An 18,877-nucleotide genomic window follows, 5' to 3' on the forward strand; every position below is an offset into this window, starting at 1 on the left:
ATGAATGTACGAAAATGGTCAGGAGAGTGAGCCGGAGAGGAAAAGAGTGAGAGACATGTGAAAGAGGGAGCTTGAGGGAGGGAGAGAGTGAGTGAAGGTGGGAGGACAGGTGTGTCTCAGACAGTTCACCCTCAGGACCGCGTCACCCAACACAACTGGAGTCAGCCAAATTATGGCACAACAGAAACAGTGCCACCCGCTGGGCCACTCATAACAAACACAAACAGTACACCAAGAAAAAAAAACAAAAAACATACCCCTAAAAAAAACATGGCACTAAGGCCGATTAATTGCCAACAGGGAAATACATATTTTGACAAAGAACACAATAAACTAGAGACCGGCTGACACGTGCCAATCTGGCAACCCGCAGAGTGGAACCTGCGCTCACACAGCAGCCTGTGAGAGGTCAGGCGACAGCTGCACCGCCCTGCAGACTGTGAGAAACACAGGGAGCAGGGGACACTCGCTTCCCAAAAATAACTCAAACCTACCCACAATTCCCTGCCCTCCAAGACAGTGATAAATTACCGTTCCTCCTTGGAGGGAAGGGAGGTGTGCGGCACTGACAGCCGGGTGTGCTGCGGCCTGCCACGGCCTGGGGGACAGCGACTGGCACAAAACAGCCTCGCTAACACCGCGAGGACACGGCCTCTGACACAGTATTGTCTTTTCATGTCAACTACTACGCTTTTTATGTTTAATAATTCAAATGCCATTATTGTATGTGTTGGTCACTTATCAATATCTGCAGTATTTAGTACTGTGTTCTTTCCTGTTGTGCTGTCACTCCTTTGGTCTGATATGGGCATTATACGCTTTGGTAACACAATTGCTTGTCTATTATAATTGCTGCTGCTGCTGCTAATAATAATAATAATAATATAAATCAAACTGCAACAGAAAAATTAAAAAATGACAAAGATTATTCTGTTATTCAGCAGTTTTATTTAATCTTTGTCTCATTCCAAATGGAGAAAAGGAGGGAGAGAGAGGAAGAGTGGGAGATAACAGGAGGCAGGGCTCGAGATGGGGAAGGAAAGAGGAAGATATTAACTGAAAGGACGAGGGAGAGACACAGAGACAGTGGGAGAGATATTAAAACAAAGAGAGGGAGACATAATGAGAGGAGGAGGAAGGACCAGACTCACATCGGGAGGGATCCGAGCCCCGTCTTTCACCGTGTTGCCCTCCACGGTGATGTGATAGACCTGGCCGTCGGTGTCAGTGAAGACGAAGTGCTCCCGTGCCGAGATGCCCTGACTCAGCTCCGCCTTGCTCTCCGCATCCTGCAGCAAGCTGGGGAACACGCAGAGAGGGACACGTCACAGCCCTGCAGAGGCACGGCCAAAATGCTAACGGTCAGGAACCCAACCTGCTCACACTCTCAGCTCTGATCCACAGCGGAACTAACGCTGATATCAGACATACATCAGGCCAATTATGCCCAACACCCTGACCTCTGATCCCTGACCTCTGACCTGAGGACTTCACACCACTGCAGTGAGACAAATGAGAGGAAAAAATAAAACATTCCTCTCGCCCTCTTCAGAACAACATTATAAATGTGGCGAGAATACCCTCGCACACCAAGACAAGCAAAAAGGTCAATAATGCATGTCTTGGTGTGCGAGGGTAACAATAATGTTTTTATTGTGTTTTCTAAGCTTTCGGTCTCACAGGAACATCCGTCTTTAACATGGCTCCACTCTCATTTCAGCTTGAGTGTAGATTTATCTGGATGTGTGATTATCCGCAGTCCTGTCCCCTTCAGAACAGACATGCCGAGGCAGAGCCCTGACCCCAGACCTGATGACCGAGGACTCCACGCTGCTCTGCTCTGCGTCTGACACCGTCTGCCGGGCCATGGCCTCCCGGGCTGCCAGCTGCTTCTTCTTCAGACTCTTCAGGTTGTGGGAAGGGGACCACTCCTATACACACACACACAACCCATTACATTACATTACATTACTGGCATTTTGCAGAAGCTCTTATCCAGAGCAATTTACATACATTACAATTTTTTATATGTTACCCATTTATACGGCTGGGTATTTACCGAGACAATTCTGCCCAACAGTAAAGCAGCAGTGCTCCAGCGGGGGAATCGAACCGGCAACCTTTTGGTTACAAGTCCTGCTCATTACCACTATGCTACACTGCCGCCGCAAGGACGCAACGGGGGGGACTCGAACCTAGGTCTCCATGAAGATTGTGGCTTTAATGCAGCGTGTTATACTGCTGAGCCACACCAACAAATTTTAAGTTTAATACATAAATACAGAGACACCAGCCTTTAAATCTCAGACCCACAGCTACCAAGTCAAGGTTTTAAGTGGGTGTTCCGATTATTTTGCTCATCAGCAGTTTTGCAGTTTGGTAGTTTGGTAGTTTGACAGTGGCCCCAAGAGTAGGTAATAACACTATTAAACACAATTTCCCCCAATCGTTAAAGACGAAAGCTCCATTCCCCCTGGAGCTGCAATCAATATGGAAATCAGCCTAAAATGGCAGCACCAGTTCGGTGCACGCATCCATGTTGCTATTGTTATTATTTCCATTGTTTCACTTCCACTTCCACAGTTTACAGCCAGGCACTAGACCTTGGCCATTCATCTGTTTATGAGCTTTCTTTGAGATATCGGTGATGTACGCTCACTGTGAGAGAAGTCCAGCCTGCATAGACACATACTATAGAGAGGCAAGGCAAAACTTATATGGGAGAGGGAGCAAGAATCAGGGTAAACATATGAACATAAAGAAAGAGAGAGGAAGAGAGTCAGCATGCATGTATGTGTTTATCTATGTGTGTTTCTGTTAGTTCAGTCTAAACGAGTAAGTGTGCATGCGTTTGTAATTGTGTGTGTGTGTGTGTGTGTGTGTGTGTGTGTGTGTGTGTGTGTGCGCGCGCGTGTGCGCACGTGTGGCAGTTTGTTCTATATGAGTTCATGCAAATATGAGCATGTCTGTAACTCTGTGTGTGTGTGCACACGTGTGGTACTTCAGTCTACATGGGTATATGCAAATATGAGCATCTTTATAACTGTGTGTGCGCGCATGTGGTAGCTCAGTCTATTCGAGTGCTCGTACTTTTTTGTGTGTGTTTGTAGGTGTGTGTTGTTACAGTACCAAGGCAGTGACAGTTGGGAAGTTCTTGGCCATCTCCCTCAGCAGCGTCCCTGTCCTCACGTCCCACAGCTCCAGGGGCTTATCTTTGAACACCACCACCAAGTACTGCCTGCAGGGGGCGAGAGCAGGCGCACGGTCACACACGGACACCTCCAGCTGGAAAACACCGGCACTCTCCAGCCAAGCAGAAAGCATTCAGAGCTCATCTGCCAAGTGCAGCAGACAGCCCGAGGTGTTGAATCTTGAAAGCGAGGTGACATGTCTTCTCTTTTTTTTCCCCCCTCCCCTGGCTTGAGTTTCATTACGGCCCCTTTGTGCTGCTGACAGCGGGGCTGCATGGCCTCGGTAAATCTGTCTCTCTGAAATGGCTTTGGCCTCTGCCTCCCGCAGAGATGGGGCTGAGGGGGGGGGGGGGGGGGGGTGCAGGGCTGGACATTAGAGTCAAACCGGACCGAGGCAGGAAGTCCATTCCCTCGCTAAGCATTGGTTTTATCCAAGGACCGAGAGGGGAAACGGTCCGCAGAATACGAGCCGCGCTGTGACAGGCTGACATGGGCTGTGCGGTCACAGGGATGGCAGCATGTGTGTGTGTGTGTGTGTGTGTGCATATACAGAGGGGTGGGCGACCACTCACTTCAGATGAGACACTTTAATCATCTCGATGGGTGGCTCGTCGTTCCCTCGCTCGCCCCGAAATGCAAAGCACCTGCCTGAGAGAGAGAGAGAGATAGAGAGATAGGGAGATAGGGAGAGAGTGGTGGTGGTGGTGGTCGTAGCAATGGACAAAGAATAATAAATTGGGAGTCCTATGGTCATCGCTCCTCAAAAAGCTAACCCAATCTCCAGAGTCACACATTCCATTCCCTCTAATCACCCTTTCCCATCTCCATATGTCTATGATCACCCATCACTCTCTTTATAATCTATAATCACCAGTTCACCCTTTCCCTGCTTCCCTCTATAATAACAATCACTCTCTACATAATCTATAATCACTATTTCACCCATTCCCTTCACCTCTGTATAATCAACCATCCCCCTCTACATAATCTATAATCACTAATTCACTCATTCCCTCCATCCCCCTCTACATAATATATTTCAACTAATTCAGTCATTTCCTTCTCCTTGCCTCTATAACCACCAATCACTCCTTACAGAATCTACAACAACGCATTCATCCATCAGCTCCACTGCTCTATAATCACCCCATAACACATGCTCCCCATCCCTCCCCCTTATCACTCTGCAGGTAAGAAAATCAAGCAGAGACCTTTCCCTCAGTAACAGCTGAACCTATTCCACTGAAGAGGGTGATACCCACCTCAAAGAAGAAAGAGAGGAAGGCAGAGAGAGAGAGAGAGAGAGAGAGAGAGACAGGGCAGGTACTCCACTGAAGGGTCTGGCTGCTTTATGCTCTGTTTTATGAGATCCAAAGGCACTTATAGGAATGCATTTGGTAAATGCTGTGTTCTTCTGAATCATCCCTCCTGTCCTCCTCTCTTTCTCTCACTCACTCACTCACTCACACATGCTCACTGACACAGCATGCACAGATACACACATGCATACACAAAGTCAAATTCAATATGTTTTGTCTGCATGAGACGGGCAGTCAATCCTACAGCATTAGGGTCTTCACACTGAAATATTATTTCTTTATTAAAAGTCAGATGCAGCACACAAGAGATGATAGCACAGGAGGAAGTGGGCCTCTGTCCCAACCTCTGCCAGGCTGCACATATCATGAAGTCTATGTTTTTTGAATAGCCAGGTCTTTTTGTGATGACCTAATTTGATAGTAAGCCTGATATTGAGGACATTCTCCTAGATAATAGTCTCTACTCACAGCACAGTATATTTGTAATTAGTTTGTTTACGATACACCAATCATCGATAAATGTAATTTTGCTGCTCAGGTAAGTTCTTTAAAAACGTTATGGAAGCAGTTATTCACTGTGGTGTTTCCTGGCCATTTATCACGGGGGGTCATTCATGGGTAGAGCTGCATCGGCTACAGTGCCTTGTACTGGCGTGAGCGGAGGCCAGACAGGTTTATACAAAGCCAATTTCACTGCTCTTTGTTTTCTACTGCATAGAGGAACAAGCCTAGTCCAGACATGAGCACGTTACTGGGAACGTTCCTGTGGACATGAAATTTTACATAATTCAAGGTGAAATAAATAATAATAACGCAGACAGAAGGGTGGGCTGCATAATGTAAACATTATTTTAAGTCGCACCTTTATGGAAGGCTGGAATCAGGAAATTGTTTTTTTAATTACATAGCAGGCCCTGCATGATTTTTCCCTCAGCGCGTGCATAGCTTCACAATCTCCCAGCCCAGGTAAGGGTAAACGGTAGCCTGCTCCAGGGTACTGGCTCAAAAAGTAAAGCGGCAACCACGAGATCTGGCTTTTCTTTTCTAAATGTCCCCGGTTTCGGTCTTGTCCAGATTTAACAGCAGCGCTCGGGCCTGGCGGAATCGCTTGAGGTGAAACACACTCTGCAGTAACCCCTGTTCCACAGGACAACAGCAAATCCAGGTAATTCGCATGGCATATTTAATTTCTTTGTCATGCAGACTGAGCCCAGGGCGAGCAGACTGTTCCAGTGACTGCTGCTAACTCATTTATATAAATGCTAAGCAGTGTTTTGCTGACTGCGGCTCCGTTTCGTACCACACCCCTGAGGAAAGATTTCAGCTCTTTTAGTGGCTAGTTTGATGCCGCTTATTCCCTGCATACACTGATTTATGCTATCACAGACTCTTCCCTCAACACCACTTTGTAAAAATTAAAGGAATAATTTTTAAATTAATTTTCTGTGCCAAACTGAATCACTTTCTGGAGTTAATAAAACAGAAAAAAAATCGTTATTTTCCTGACATGGACATGGAAATGTTTATTACTGAGAGCAGGGTGTATCTGTGGTCAGTGGTAGAATAATTTAGTACAAAGGTGATTTGCCTGTTACTCCAGATAGTGTGTTTGGGAAGGACATATTCCTCCTCCTTGTTTTGCTTCACTCACTTCCTTCTCCTTAGTGTGATATGATGTCCTAATTTTAAATAATAAAAAAAACTTCCTTCCTTCACTCATCTTCTCCCTGAGAGACTCCATCATCACCTCATTTTTAAAAACAGGAAAATAAAAAAAATACTAAGCTTGCATTTTTGATTGCTTACTGCAATGCAGGCTTAATTTCTTCATAATTTAACTGGACAGTAGACCTCAATGCTGCGTGTTTGAATCTCTGGAGTACGACTCTCGTACCCTTAAGCAAAACACTTCAAGTAAAAAAAAATGTAATTAATTAAAAAACAAGTTAGAGAATGTGAACAATATAAAATATTGCAAGCATAAGGTAAGCAAATAAATAACATGGATTCATCTCCTCTCACGTCTCTTCACTGTGCGCACCTGTGCATCCATCTCTGTGTCATAAATATTCAGAGCCCAGGAAAGTGTCCCACATTCACTGTGAGGTTCCTGATGGGTATGGATATCCTCTGGGAGAGGGACGCCATATGTGAAAACGCAAAGGCACACAAGCAAATGGCTCTCTGAGGAAGTGAGGAAAAGGCGATTTGGAAAAGGGCAGAGACGACCGAGGCCAAAGGGGGAAAGACGTGGAGTGGCACGCCACTCGCTCCCTGCCTCTGTGCCATGGGAGATGCAAATGCGCCCCACTTAATCATCGCCTCTTTGTTGTTGTTTACATTTATTTTGCGGAGCCTCACCTACTTCTCCTGATTGCCAAGAGTCTTAATTATGGCTCCATTTTCTCGCTCCGGTCTCGGCAGCCGCCGAGAGCAGCTGTAATGACAGGGTTCACTCCAGGCGTCTGAGTCTACTGTCTGCTCTCGAGGGTTTCACTCACACACACACGCGTGCAGACACACACACACACACACACGCGCACACACACGCGCACACACACGCGCACACACACATACACGCAGGCGTGCATACACACATGCGCGCACACACTCATACCCACGCACGTGTTGCAGGCACACAAGCACATACGTTTCTACACACACACACACACACACGCGCTGAAACACAAATGAATTGAAAGCCACTCCTGCCCTACACAGAGTTCCCCTCTCCTTCTAAGGCAAGTGCATTATGATTAATCTTGTTTTACAGGCCATTCTCCATCACTGTCCAGGACAGGTATTGTCTGCGGCTATCCCTTGGCTGACAGCTCCTGTGATTTAACCCGAGGGACTGGCTGATTATGGATTCTGCCTTTAATCTGTCCCATAGCCAGCACATGGTGTCTTCTCTTATCGATTGTGAACACTGCCCTCTTCGTCCAGCTCTTATGTTGCCTCGACATCTCAAACCCACAACAAGATCAAAGCTAAAATATCAGGTCACTCACACAGAGACCAAAGGAGAAAGCTGGCCTGGGTGCTTGACTTCATATCACGGTTTTAATCGAGGTAGATCCTACCTGCAGCAAAGTCAAAAAAGCTACAAACTCTCCAAGTCTGACTGGACCTGAACCCAAACCTCATGTCAAGAATGTAGCTCAATTCACATGCACACATACATTCACACACCCTCATGTGAGCCCACGCACGCACGCACGCACGCACGCACGCACGCACACACACACGCACACACACACACATACTCTCTCCGACATCCACACATATACACATTGACACACATACAAATGCACAAACACATACAAGCACACAGACACACGAAAACAGACGTATTCACACTTGCAGGATAAAAGCACAAGCTTCATTGGTCCTAGGCCGACTGACATTTTTTAGAGTGTTGTGTCCTTTCCCCAGATCTGATTCTGCCATGTGACTGATGACTTTGCAGACCTCACAAGTCAGAACCCTGCAGCAGCACCAGAACCTCAGGCATCAGGCACAACAATTAGACTGTTGTGAGAGCAACATTCATTTACTTTTGTTGCCGGTAGGATGTGGCAGCCAAAGATAACTGAAACTGAATGCACCGAGTCTTGCAGCTGAAATTAGGAACTGATCAATGGTGCTTTTTCCAGTAGAATGAACTACTGCTGAAATAGTAATAAATACATTACATAATTAAAAATTGATAAATGCGCGCACACGCACACACACACGCGCACACACACACACACACACACACACACAGTCCTTATTATCAGCTAGAAAAATGTGGGTTTCATCACTGTAAAACAATGTTAACCTAAGTTAACCTATGTTAAACCAAGTCTGAAACACACTGCAAACAAAGATGCATCAGATATGTAAGATACGTAACAGGTGCAACCTGGCTTTTCCTGACTGATCACTGGGGAACCGGGGACCCAAGAGAAAAGGGGTTCCTGTCACTTCCTGTATGCATCCATGCGTGCGTGACGTGCACACAATCTGACTGATTCAGTATGCTCCTCAGTCAAATTCGCACTTAACTGGCTCGGGGGCAGCGACTGCCCCGATCGCGTTTGTGGTGCACTGGGTGTATTGTATATTATATATTATATTATCACTCACCTGTGGGCAGGTCAACGTGCTGGAGCTCGTTCCTCACCAGGCCCATGTTGTTGGGAGCAGATGTGGCAAAGGAGAGGAAGCTGGTGAGACTGAGCCATTCGATTCCCCTGTGACACACACACACACACACACACATTTCTGAGCATCATGGAGCTTAAGAGGACAGTCCATACTGAAGCACAACTACACAAACACCTATATCTCACCATCACCCCGTTGACCCCGCACTCACTCACGCACACACATACAGACACGCAAATTCACAGAGGCGGAATGGATCAATTACAGAGCGATTATCCCTGTGTCAGGCTCAATAGGTCACACTCAGACAGGATTCTCCTCAGATGGACGCAGAGCTGGATATGAACGATTTTTGCCTCAGTCAGAGGAGAAAAGCTGGTGGAATGGAACCGGCCAGTAATCTCCAGTAACCTGCCTGTAATACTGCTGTAATCATATTTTCAAGAAAGCTTTGATAGGCTCAACATAACCTCTGCTCAGTGATGTGCCCATCAGTGTAACCATGGTCAAGGCTCACAACTGCTCACCTTGTCCATAATGGACACTGTAGGTTAGATAGCTTCTACCATTTATTTTTACTCTCCATCATAGCTTAAATATCTGCTCCAGGAAGAATATCCATTAGCGTTCAGTTGAACGATACAGAACAGGCTCTGTTCAAACACAGACAGGTCCTGAATTTACAGAAAAGTCTGGGTAGTGAATTGCACACATAGCTCAAAGCTTAAAGGTGGTAAATTAGTAAGATCAGGTAATATTCATGAGTAAAATGCTGGAAGCAAAAAACATTGACCACTTCAGGGAAAAAGATATAATGAAAAAAATAATGAAAAACCTTGTAAACTAAGAACTTGGCAGCATACTTTTCCTGACACTTTCCAGGCATGCCTGAGAGTGTGTGTGTGTGGTGGTGGTGGTGGTGGTGGATGTGGGGGGGGTTGCTTTATATTTTGGGATCAGAGACGGGCAAGGAAAGTGGTACACTGCGGAAAAAAGATGCCGAACAGCCTCATGATTAATTAGTCCACTTATTTTGTATCACAAAAATAATATGCAAAACACTCCAGCTTCTGACTGATCCACTTAGACACAGGGAGCCCAGGGCCAGGAGGATGCAGCCTAAATTTCCTCTTCTGTTCCTTTTCCCTAAGATCTCAGAAGCAGGGGGATCTGAATGATACTGATCTCAGGTCAGAATCAGCACATCTGTCCCTGAGACTCTGGGCCGATGTCCAGAATGTGCTGAGTCATCAGATGATGACCTGATTACTTCAGATGCAGTGAAAATGGCATGGTGACTTTGTAGTCAAATGTAAGGATGACTGCATGATGACTTCAAAAGGGAATGAAATGATTACTCCACGATGGCTACCAAAGAATATGAAAGGGCTACAGCAAGATGACTTCAGAGTGAAATGAAAGGAGAATGGCACAGTGGCTGTATTCGAAACCGCCTACTGCATACTGTGTACAGATACAGAGGTAAAGACACAGAAAGAGGGAGGGGGGAGAGAGAGAGAGAGAGAGAGAGAGAGACAGAGAGAGAGAGAGAGAGAAAGCCAGTAGACAGAAGGAGACAGAAAGAAGAAGCCTCAAAGCTGCATTAGATTATCGTAGCAAATGAATGTCTCTCTGATTATTTTTAGCATATGGAGCCAAACATTTGAATGAGTGTAGCGCTGGTGAGCTTATTTTCTCACTACCAAACTTTAATTACCTTGAGTTGCAGAGAGTAACTCGTCTAATTAAGGGGACTCTGGCCCTTAGAGGACAACGAGCAGCCAGTTCCTTTGTTCCTAATCAATCTCTAAATGACTTAATTGATTAAATCTCCATCTTAATTAATCAAAGAGAAAATGCTCCTGGCGTCTACCGAGAGAGCAGATTGATGCTGTTGGGCCCTACGCTTGTGGTGTCCGTGGCCCACGGTTCTTCACCCGAGGGCTGAACACAACAGTGTCTCTGACCTTTAAGCACTGGAAAGAGCCTAATGTTGTGTATTCAACAGAGACACTGCTCTTTTGCGTATCACGGGGACATTTTTTAAAGAGCCCTGATTTGACCTGATCGTGGGCTATGTCTGGGGGGGGGGGGGTGCGGAGTGGTGGCTGTAATTTATATCCAGAGGGTTTGAATACTGTATGAGCCACTACTTTTTGTGCCCTTGAACAAAGCACTTAACTTGAATTCCGTTGGGCCTCCCTGTATTTGGGATGTTAATGAATGTTTTCTATTGTCGTCTTTGTATCCAGTACGCCAGCGAGGCCGCAGCACTGCTGTACTTTCACTGCCTTGCTGCTGATGCAGTAAGAATTTGCTATATTTGAAAAGCCTCAAGGGGGTGAATTTTTTTTGTTTTAAAGCAAATTGTGTTTGAAGAACTGAACTCAACTTTAATTGTTAACGAGTCACTGAATACTTAACGCTCCAACCATTATTAAAATTCCCAAGCCATTTTAATCTGCATTGGTTAATGCACTGCATTGCCAAACATTTACGTAATAAGCGAAATCATGCAGCAATGTGATTGGCTTTAGGTTGGCTGCACTGTGAGATCAGGGATGGTTAGCGCCCATAAAATAGCCTCAGCTTTCTAAATGAATCTGAATTACCCTGCACCGTTACCTTTAGACAGGCTGAGATGTGGCCAGGAGAATGACTCTCTAGGGGGCAGAATGCAAGCTTATGAAGAATCGAGGGTCATGTGTGACGAGCACATCTTGTAAAGACTTTGAACCCTGCTGGCCTTTGCTGGCTGAGCGGAGCGCTCTTATTAGAAGAAGAAGTCAGAAGCTTTCGAGGCAGGCCTATAAACCCCGCTGGACTGGAGCCATGAACCATACCCGGAGTTAAAAGTCAAATCGGAGATCAAAACACGTGTGCACAAAGCTGCCCAGTATCGACCCCTCTAAATTATGATTTACTGGGAGCAATTTTTAAAAACAGATTTATATATACATTCATCCCACACAGGCAAACTGAGTGGGACACAGACCTAGAAAAATGACTTCATCAAAATTTGTATCTGATGCACATAGATCTTCTTTGGCAAATCTGACACAAATGAATAGTACAAGCCATTCAAGTCTTGCTGAACCCCACGGCCCCATACACATTGAATGACAAAGACACCACAATAAACCACACAAAGCTCACATTGAACCACACAAACCTCGCGTTGTCTCAGACAAACTTGAACACCAGCGCTGGTGGGCGGGGACTCACCTGACCTCGCAGGAGTGGACGCTCAGCTCCTTGTGCAGGAGGCCGCCGGTCAGGTTGTAGACTAGGACAGACCCGTTGCTTGTGCCTAAGGAGAAGGGGGCCCGTTGTTACGACAACGCTGTGGCAGCTGCCGTTTCGCTTTCACACCGCAAGCATTTTTCACAAATCCCCCCCTTATATCCCCCCTCCCGCCGGCCGGCCCTTCAGCAGCAGGACAAAATACCTCCAAGCCCCGACTAAAATCCCCGTGCCGCAACACTTTAGACGTCCCTGAAACAGTCACGGCTCAATGGAGCACATCGGCAGAGCTCAAAGGAATTGGCCGATAACAGAGTGAGGGAAGACAGAGTGCAGTACCTGACTGCAATACAGCCTCCGTCGCCACTGCTGCGGCCGCGCTCGGATTACCACACAATCTGAAGCGCGGTCAGGCAGGTCGAGGACCGCTATGTATTATAACCATCTAACACCTCTGCTCGGTGTGGGAGTGACAGACCCGGCGTGCGTGTCACCTCAGAGACATTAAAGACCAAAGCCTGGAGTCCTTGGGGGGTCAAAGGCTCAAGGCTCTGAGAGCTCAGTTGACACTCCATTAATTGTAATGAAATAGTTTCACATTATATATAGACGAAAACTCTTGAGATAGTGGGTGACCACTGAAGATTCAGTCTAAAAGATTACCATTTCTAAAAGCTCAGAGCACATTGAAAATGTGAAACAAGTGAATAGTTGATATAGAGAGCTCTCTCCCAAACATAAACATCAGTTTTTTAAGCGATGGATCCGAACTCCTCTGGCTTTTCCGACCTGTAAACCTCAAAGTCAAAGCATCAGGGCCTAATGGACACCACACACACAAACACACACACACACACACACACACAGCCGCTCCCTGACTCAACTAGAAACCCCTTCTCTCCCAGTGGCACCAGCAGCACATCTGGAGGCGGAGCTGCTGTTGGACACGCGGCGTTGCGGTGATGTCCGCACTTCCTGCAGTTCACTGCCAGAGTGAGCGCAGGCCTGTTCTCACTGCTCTCAATATGACTGTCCCGCCTCGGTGTCTCAGCCCCCACCCTGCTTTCACAGTGTCCCCAAGATAGAGAAGACGCATGACTGCTCCACCTGTCCTGTCTCATCTTCCCCTTGCTCTTCCTGACAGTGGCTGCTCGCTGGGGGGGACATCACAGTCCGGCCCTTGAGGTTATACTGCCACAAACATTTTCGTTTCATCGCCAGTCTTGTGTGTTTGATGCGTCTTACCGTCAGCATGAGTGTTTATTGGACTGATCTGATTTTTCTTTGAACCTTCTCCGTCTTCTTTTTTTTCCTCTTTTGAGACTTCCTTTTGTGTCTGCTTCTTGAGTGAGGGGGTGTCACTAACACCTGCTGTTCGTCCCCTCCCCACAAGTGTCAAGTGCTAAACAGATCCTTCAAACACTCAGACCGAGTTCTAGCAATGATGGTAAGAGATTGCAACATTCTGAAGAAATATCAGGCTCTGATGACATCATCATTAAGTGCCTGCCAGTCTGATTTGTACTGAACCGAATCCAGAAACTCAGCCCCTCTTTAAGGAAAAACAGTTCAACAAGGCACATCTTCAAAAGTCAATTCAGCAAATGAGTGACAGACTGAAGTAGGCTTTACTACCTAACCTAACATTGCTGTCCCAAGGACCTGTCCAGTAACTACTCAGTATGTGACTGGCCGCAAGTGTGAGAGCACGTGTGTGTGTGTGTGTGTGTGTGTGTGTGTTTGTTTCAGCCGCTGGTTCTTCCACATGGTCAAGGAATAACCCCTCTTCAACTAATCAATGATCCAATGATGAATGACTCACTGATTCATGGCCTGGAATAACAAATCGAAGCCGAGACCATGAACTTCCAAGTCCAACACCGTTTTGGCACAATTAATACAGAGGGAGACACCACTCGATTGTCTATGTGACAATTAGAGGTTCTGGAGTGGTCTATCCAGGATCGATGTTGAACAGCAGTCAAAAACAAGTGTACCTCACATTTAACCTGAAGCTGTTGACTTTCTAAATCCTACTTGCCAAGAGTATCAAGAGAGTTGACATGCTGAACACACGTGCGTTTATCGATTTTACCCTTAATACACCATTGCAGCAATGCAGACATAGCCATTGTTTACTTACTGCTATATGTGCTGCAGCAATGCAGACATAGCCATTGTTTACTTACTGCTATATGTGTTGCAGCAATGCAGACATAGCCATTGTTTACTTACTGCTATATGTGTTGCTCCTCAGCACAGTTAGCAACCAGACACAACAGACTCTTAAACCTTCCCCCAGCAGAAGCCCAGAAATAATAACTCCAGAGAAGAGATATTTCAGAGATAATTCCGACTTTAACGATCGCATCGCCCTGCGTGAGACAAGTGTTGTTACTGATACTGATCACCCTATACACTACTCCACTGTTAAATTGCCAGCCAGACAAATGGATCACTGCAGAGGGGTCAATTCCAAAACAGCTTCCCACCAACAGCTATAAATCACATAAACAAGGCAGAATCACATATATTGTGTGTGTGTGTGTGTGTGTGTGTGCGCACGCATCTGTGTGCCAGTGTGCATGGACTACAGTTTTGTAGAAAATGAAGAAACTATGTATGATAATGGGGATGAGAGACAGCATTTATGGAGTTGCACTGAACCGCTTTCCTCCACATGCACACTGCATACTGCATGTGTTAATAAGTTTAAAGATTTAACAGGATGTCTGAATCTGAAACCTGTTCCACACATCCTTAGAAAGCACTAACACCAGTGAGCAACTTCTCATGTCTAATTTGCACCTACTGGCATTTCCTGGCAAGCCAATGTAAAAACAGTGGGGGGAAACTTATACACAAAATTTTACACTAATCAGCCCTGCAGCTCCAAAATTTAGACCAGCCATAAACCTAGAACAATGGACCTTATTACCTCGGAGACGAGGAAGACAATAAAATGGTAATTATTCCGTGGAGGGAGTGAGTGTGCACTCCAACGGCAATGACAAATACTGTACATCCACACATTATATCATGCACTAATTGGATGAGTGATTTTGAGAATGTCTGCAAAAGGGAAAAGGTTAATTATACACCTGATTAGCTCAGACTCTGCCTACACTGTGCGTTAGGGGAGTGGGGGGTGGGGTGGGACGCTAACAGGAGTCAGGCACTCTATCGTACGTCTTCCCCCGGAACACCTGGGCTCAGGAATCCCGGGGGATGAATGGATGGGCATGCGAACGGCTTGCGCGGATCACCCTAATCACGATTTACAGGGTGACCTCATCAGCCGTGATGTTGTCGACACGTTCTCTTTTGTCTCTGTGTCGATTTGATTGAGGGAAAGCACAAAGGAGATTAAAACAATGGTTAATGAGCCAGAGGCCCAGAACTCAGCCATTATGGAACACACACAACAGCGTGCTTGACGGGGGGGGGTTCAGACGATGTCGATACGTGAGGAATCAGACAGCCACTGTTTTTGCACGTCAATTGCTGGGAACAAGGAGAACCTGCTACTGATCTCAGAACAGGAGCAGGTAGATGAGCCAGGCGCAGTACTCACCCACGGCCAGCAGGGGCTGATAGTGGTTGATGTTCTTGGTCGTGAGCGGGGGGCACATGCGGAGGGCGAAGGGGGGCATGGGCAACCCCGAGAGGAGCCCCGTCAGCAGGAACTTCAGCTGCACCTCCTGCTGCGTGGCGAGGCGGGGGGTTTCACTCCCCGAAATGAAGCTCTGGCCTGTAGAAACGTGGACGGAAAGAGCAAAATTCACAACATTCATTGAGCTGACGGTCTTATCCAGGGCGAATCACATAGCAGGATATTTACTGAGGCAATTCTGGATTAAGTACCTTGCCGAAGGGTACAACAGCAGTGCCCCAGTGGGGAATCGAACCGGCAACCTTTCGGTTACGAGCCCTGCTCCTTACCACTATGCAACTCTCCCGCCCCAGCTAAGGTCCTTCAGTGAGGTCAGAAACAGAGGGGACCAGAGCCCTCCCACACATCCCATTCCATGAGACTGGTCCCCTAAGAAGACCCATGGTGACAAGAAGCCCTTGATTTCAGCTAATCCCTGACTAAGGAAGTAAACAAATGTAAATGCCTCTGGTTTCTCTACAGTAAAATTTAATCACAATATGGGAATTGCGAGTTCATGACAGCATCATTTCACTGACAAACTGGCTACATTAGGAAGTCTGATTTACCTCAGCTAATTAGCTTTCATTTGAAATATTCAGAAGACCACTTTCAAACTGTTACACCACTGAGCAAAACCCCTGTTGTAGTTTAGTCCAGTCCCAGCTGTCACCGCTCAGTTTGATAAGAAAGTCAAACAACTTATTTTTCTTCCTGGTGTTAATCAGCCGCTCATTAAAAGGTACCAATTAACCGGCAACAGGAATAACTGGGGGCAGAGTGGAAGATAACCCCCCTGCACAGAGGAGTGCTTTATGCTGCTGAAGACCCACTGTTAAGAAGGCACCTTTTTTAATGTCAACCGTCAGCTCTGAAATTACAGCTTGGACTGACTGGGCCCCAGGAAAAAGAAGCCAAGCACTCTCGTTGCATTACATTTCACTATTGTCATTTAACAGACGCTCTTATCCATAGTGACTTACATAGGGTAAAATTATTTACATTATCCATTTACACAGCTGAATACTTACTGGGCAATTCTGGGTTAAGTAGCTTAGCCAAGAGTACAGCAGTAGTGAATCGAGCCAGCAACCAAATCCTACTCCTTACCACTATGCTACACTGCTGCCACCTCATCAGTGGGCAACACCTAGAGTTACTTCCCACTCCATCCCATTCCCACTGCTTCCTTCACTCAAGACCTCCTAAAGATGACAGCTTGCTGGCATCACCGAGTGGAGCATTTGAGTGTGAGAAAAGTGAATATATCTGCCTAACTCCCAATCTAGCAATGGCTCTCAGTTGTATGACAGAACTGATTTGAGAAGATGGGTTTCGCTCAATGCATTTGCATTTTTAGTTGTTGGCACCCAAGAACAATTTCAGAGAAAAAAAAACTAAACTACATTCGCAACCTGCAAGCAAACACCTGCTCAACATCTATCACTAATTCCTGAGTTATTCACAGGCATCGTTAGCTATCAAGTAGGTTTGTATAACTATATAACAACCTCTGTTTATCTGGGTATCTAGCTGGCTAAATGGCTAACTGCACATGAGTCAACTAAACAGCCAATTGGTGAGCTTAATGGCAAGTCTGAAAAATATTTATTTCTGTACAAAGTAAGCTAGTCCAGCCAGGAATCTTGCTTTGGTGAGAAGACATCATGAAGTATACGTTACATTATACATTTAATTGATGATGCTCATGAAAAACAAACAAAAATAGCCCATGTGCTATTTATAAGCTTCTACAATTTTTTGTCCTCTCCACGTTTAAGCCACAGATGACAGACAGTGATTTCAGCTATAATCAATGTATGCAAACAGTTATGGGTCACAACCTTCTCTTGTTTTTTCTAAAGACGGAGCAAGAAGATATGAGTTGAGGAGAAGACAGGAAGTGAGAGGATGCACACAGGAAGTGATCAGGAGAGAAACTCACACCTACATCACCATTGAGCCAAGAATAGGGCACACGGAGCTGAACACAGACCCCCCCGTACCCCCGATCAAATCACTGACACCTCTCTGAAAGCAGGGTCTACACCATACTCTGCATCTGGCCTCCTACCAGAATTGGGCACCATATGTTTCACAAAAGACCACAGCCGAAAGGCACTGCGGTGTGTTCTTGCTGCTCAATAAAGCCCAGGGACAGCATTGCTCATCTCTAACTTTATGCAGCCACTGCAGTAATAAAGCCACAGTCCTGATGGAGACAGAGGGAGGCTACAGCTGCCTCAGGGCTGAAAGACTGCATGCAGCTCAGAGAGGGAGAAAGGCAACCTCAATGAGAAATTACTCCAATGAAAATGCCTAGGTAGACAATTAAGGAGAGAGAAAGGAAAACATAGATAGAGAGATAGAGAGAAAGGGGGAGACAGAGGGAGAGAGCGAGACAACAAAAGGAAGAGAGAGGAGCTGTTTGGAGGACCGTACCGATCATGGTGTTGAGGGAGAGATCCGGGATCCTTTTCTGGTTCTGACCCAACTGAGTGCCACAGAATGAGACCGGGGAGTAGAGAGGGGACAACCCTGAGCTGAGAGAGAGAAAGAGAGAGACAGAGAGTGAGATGTGCTCCCCCAGGACATGAAGTAGTAGAAACAACAGAAAATAAGACTCATTCTCTTAAATGTGTTCCTAATATGAGAAGCCTTTTTCTACCGAGACTACTGATGTTGAACAATTTTTTTCCTGACATATTTTCATTGAAAAATAATGAACACTGAGGAAACTTTTTGTGAAAAGAAGTCAAACCAAAGCAAAACAAATACCAGTGCACCTGTGTGTGTATACGTGTATACATACCTGGGGTTGACGGTGGGCTTGGCCGTATGGGCCTTCAGCTCCCACAGCATGACCCTGCCGTCGCTGACCACCAGGGCGGCATTGTTCTCACTGACAGGGCAGATGACCACGCGGTAGGGCCTCACTGTCTTGGTGACGCGAATGGCATCGCACTGAGAGCGCAGGTCATATACCAGCTCCTGTGCACTCTGCTCTGGGTCTAAGATAGAGAGAGAGAGAGGGAGAGAGGGGGCGAGAGGGAGAGGGAGAGGATCTTCACAGGTTATTAAACCACAAGCCAGAAATGGTTCCGTAAATGACATGAATAATTGCAGGTGAATAAAAAACTACTGAGTGGGATAATTGATGGCAGAAGAAAGATGAGGAAGTCTGTGTGACTGGATAGATGAAGAGATGAAAAGTTTGCTGGCTGTGGAAAAGACAGAGAGATGAGGACAGAAGGGAAGGCAGACATGTGACAGATATAACTATATAGAGATAACTGTGCTCCTAATTGGATGTATGCGTG

The 18,877-nt window shown here is 46.2% G+C and overlaps 1 protein-coding gene across 1 annotated transcript in view; it reads right to left on the reverse strand.

The window, feature by feature from the left end:
- Nucleotides 1-18,877, reverse strand: part of wdr11 (WD repeat domain 11) — a 51,787-nt gene that overhangs the window by 20,003 nt on the left and 12,907 nt on the right. Inside the window, exons 8-16 of the mRNA XM_036546793.1 lie at nt 18,370-18,568; nt 18,000-18,100; nt 15,480-15,656; nt 11,888-11,972; nt 8,642-8,748; nt 3,764-3,839; nt 3,130-3,238; nt 1,810-1,931; nt 1,152-1,299 (exon numbers count right to left, since the gene is read on the reverse strand). Of these exons, the coding sequence (XP_036402686.1) occupies nt 1,152-1,299; nt 1,810-1,931; nt 3,130-3,238; nt 3,764-3,839; nt 8,642-8,748; nt 11,888-11,972; nt 15,480-15,656; nt 18,000-18,100; nt 18,370-18,568 (1,124 nt within the window). The remainder of the gene's footprint in view (nt 1-1,151; nt 1,300-1,809; nt 1,932-3,129; nt 3,239-3,763; nt 3,840-8,641; nt 8,749-11,887; nt 11,973-15,479; nt 15,657-17,999; nt 18,101-18,369; nt 18,569-18,877) is intronic.

This window comes from Megalops cyprinoides, chromosome 15 (genome assembly GCF_013368585.1).
Source record: "Megalops cyprinoides isolate fMegCyp1 chromosome 15, fMegCyp1.pri, whole genome shotgun sequence".
Taxonomy (NCBI): domain Eukaryota; kingdom Metazoa; phylum Chordata; class Actinopteri; order Elopiformes; family Megalopidae; genus Megalops; species Megalops cyprinoides.